Source organism: Musa acuminata, chromosome BXJ1-5, assembly GCF_036884655.1.
Source record: "Musa acuminata AAA Group cultivar baxijiao chromosome BXJ1-5, Cavendish_Baxijiao_AAA, whole genome shotgun sequence".
Classification (NCBI taxonomy): domain Eukaryota; kingdom Viridiplantae; phylum Streptophyta; class Magnoliopsida; order Zingiberales; family Musaceae; genus Musa; species Musa acuminata.
Window position 1 is genome coordinate 3,543,355 of NC_088331.1, and position 2,747 is coordinate 3,546,101.

The window sequence follows — 2,747 nt, forward strand, 5'->3', positions numbered from 1 at the left end:
ATAGTCTATTGTCTCTGTACCTCTCTCTCTCTCTATATTTGGCATCTTATTTTTTATATGTATGTAACTTAAATTTGGATGAATAAACACTAATAAAATCTTTGGCCAATATTTATGTAATTTTGCTGAAAAATATGGTCTCAAAGTTAGCAATTGATCTCCAATCAAGCATCATCATGTCTTCAATATTTCTTGGTCATTTGGGACCCCTCCAAAACACATGTTGTCACCTTGTCAACATGATGACCACATCCCTTCCTTAAACCACAACAAAACCACAAATAATTGAGGGAAAGAGAAAGGCAAGGGAATAGTCTCTTCTCTCTCTCTCACCCATCAGTCAATGACATCTCACTGCCTCTCAAGACTATTTACCATCGACAGTGTCTATAGATTTCAGGTTTACCCTTAGCTTATAAGTACCTACTCGTCTTGTCCCTTCCTCTTCCAACTACATGTGAACTGAACCACCCGTCACTGTCTCTTCTTGTACAAGGAAGCAGCAGAGAAAGAAGCGAGGTGTGCTCGAGGAAGATTGCGTAGACTCAAAATGAGGGCCGGGTCGGGTTTCAACGCAACGGCTACGGCTACGGCAGCGGCGGCGCCGGTGTACACGGGTGGCCACCACTCGCCGGTGCCGTACCTCTTCGCTGGCGTGGCGGCGACGCTGGGGCTCACCGCCTGCGCCCTCCTTGTTCTCGCTTGCTTCTGCTCGAAGTTCTATGACCGCCTAGAGAGCCGCGACGCTGGTGCCAGCAGCGGCGCTGCCGCAGGCGGTGGCGTGGGGTTGTGTGAGGAGGTGATCGTGGTGGTCATGGCGGGGGATGAGAAGCCGACGTTCCTGGCGGCCCCGACGTCGAGCCGGGCGTCCTCCTTTGTGGATTGGAGCTGCAAGAAGGATGATGATGACGAGGAGGAGGAGGAGAAGGTTGAGGGGAGTAAAAGGACCGACCGGAAAAGCAGCCCAGACTAAGGATCGAAGGCAAGACATGGAAGGTTGAGGTCTTTTCCTTGTGTGTCTTCCTCCGGTCTATTGAGCCTGCAGGGTTTGTTCTTCATGTAATGATGACTGTAGTGGTCTCAGAGCTTGCAGATGTTATCAGTTCTTTCTCCTACCTTGATGAACTTGTTGTGTTCATAAACATATAGTGCAAGGTTCTTGTAGTGTAATTAACAGTGATTTTGAGCTTAATTTGTATGTATATAACTCTCTCGATCATCCCTTCCTTCTCTTCCATATCTCTTATCACAATTTAAGAACATCATATCTACCGGCCGCCGCTACGCCCTTAAGATCATCTACCGTCCGCCGTTGGATCCTGCGAGAGATCCAGATCCTCAACACTGCCGGCCGGGCAACCACTTCGTGGTCCGGTGCCACGCCATGCAAGATCCAGATCCTGCTCGAGTTCATGGACCGCGGCTTCCTCGATGGCCGGCACCGCCCGCCAGGTCCTCGCCCGGCCTACCTCCATCGAAGGAAGAGTGCCCACCGCGACATCAAACCTACCAGCCTCCTCATCGACTCCGGCCGCCGGGTCAAGATCGCCGAATCCTCGGACAGACAATGGACCCCTGCGACTCCTCCGTCGGTACCATCGCCTGAATGAGCCCCGAGCGGATCGACACCGACCTCAACCACAAGGCCTACGACGGCTACGCCGGCAACATCTGGAGCTTCGGCCTCAGAATCCTGAAAGTTCTAGCTCGGTAGCTTCCCGTTCAGCGAGAACCTCGGTCGACGTGTCGACTGAGCATTGCTCATGTGCACCATCTGCTACGCCGATCCGCCGGAGGCTCCGCCCACCCCCTCCGGTGAGTTCCGAAGCTTCATCTCCTGCTGCTTCCAGAAGTGTCCCTCCTCCAGCACCCGTTCATCACGACCGCCAAGACCTCCTCATCGGCATCATCTTCCCGCCCATGATCCAACTTGGGATGAAGCGTTTAGAGCGTCACAGCTGGCAACGTAAAAGGTGCCATTGTTTTTAACCCGGCCTGCCTTGTTATGGCAATGGCGGGGTTTGTCGTGGCCGCCAATCAATCCCAAGTCCCAACTGTTTGAAGAGGTAAACATATGATTCTTATTGGGCAAATAAGATGTCAGAGAAATCGAATTTGGAAAGTAAAATTAATGATAACATCTACAAGCTTATAATCCTACAAGTTTATCCAAACAAAAACCTGCCATGTTCTATATAAAAAGTGTAGATTTTATTTTGATAAACCATAGAGAACATGAAAATGTCAATGCTGGAAGAAATTAAATGATCTTATCAAAAAGCAAGAAATTTGAATGAGCCAATCAAAGTGCAGTTCTTCCTAATCGCTTGGATGGATGCATCATTCAAGCTGCTGGATAGAATAAAGCCACATAAAGAAATAGTAGGAAGCAACAATCAAGTTATGCTGTCTATTAAAAATTAAGCATAGCATAACAAAACACAGTGATGCCTGCACCAAGATCAAAAAGGAATATGAGGTGGGGAGGGAATGAGAGAGACATTATCTAATGGTGAAAATAGATCTACAGCATGTACATGCTATGTCATCTTATCAAGCATATAATCTCCTGCTTGTGTCACATTTATGAATATTTAAGCCTAAAATCTAAAACATCTAATTGCTAGTTATCTTGATATGCGCATCAATAAAAGAAAAAAAGACTTTGCACCTAAACAACAAGATTTTCTGTTTTCACCTGCACCAAACAAAGAAAACTTTGCTTTCGTGAGAAGGATTTGATGCGA

The 2,747-nt window shown here is 47.7% G+C and overlaps 1 protein-coding gene across 1 annotated transcript; it reads left to right on the forward strand.

The window, feature by feature from the left end:
- Positions 1-550: 550 nt before the first annotated feature.
- LOC135675059 (protein GLUTAMINE DUMPER 3-like) lies at positions 551-973 on the forward strand. Its single transcript, XM_065185321.1, has one exon. The coding sequence runs from the start codon at positions 551-553 to the stop codon at positions 971-973; it is 423 nt and encodes a 140-aa protein (XP_065041393.1).
- Positions 974-2,747: the final 1,774 nt, after the last annotated feature.

What these genes read in the sequence shown, in the direction of transcription:
- LOC135675059 (XM_065185321.1), top strand. Translation starts at nt 551, where the DNA reads ATGAGGGCCGGGTCGGGTTTCAACGCAACGGCTACGGCTACGGCAGCG.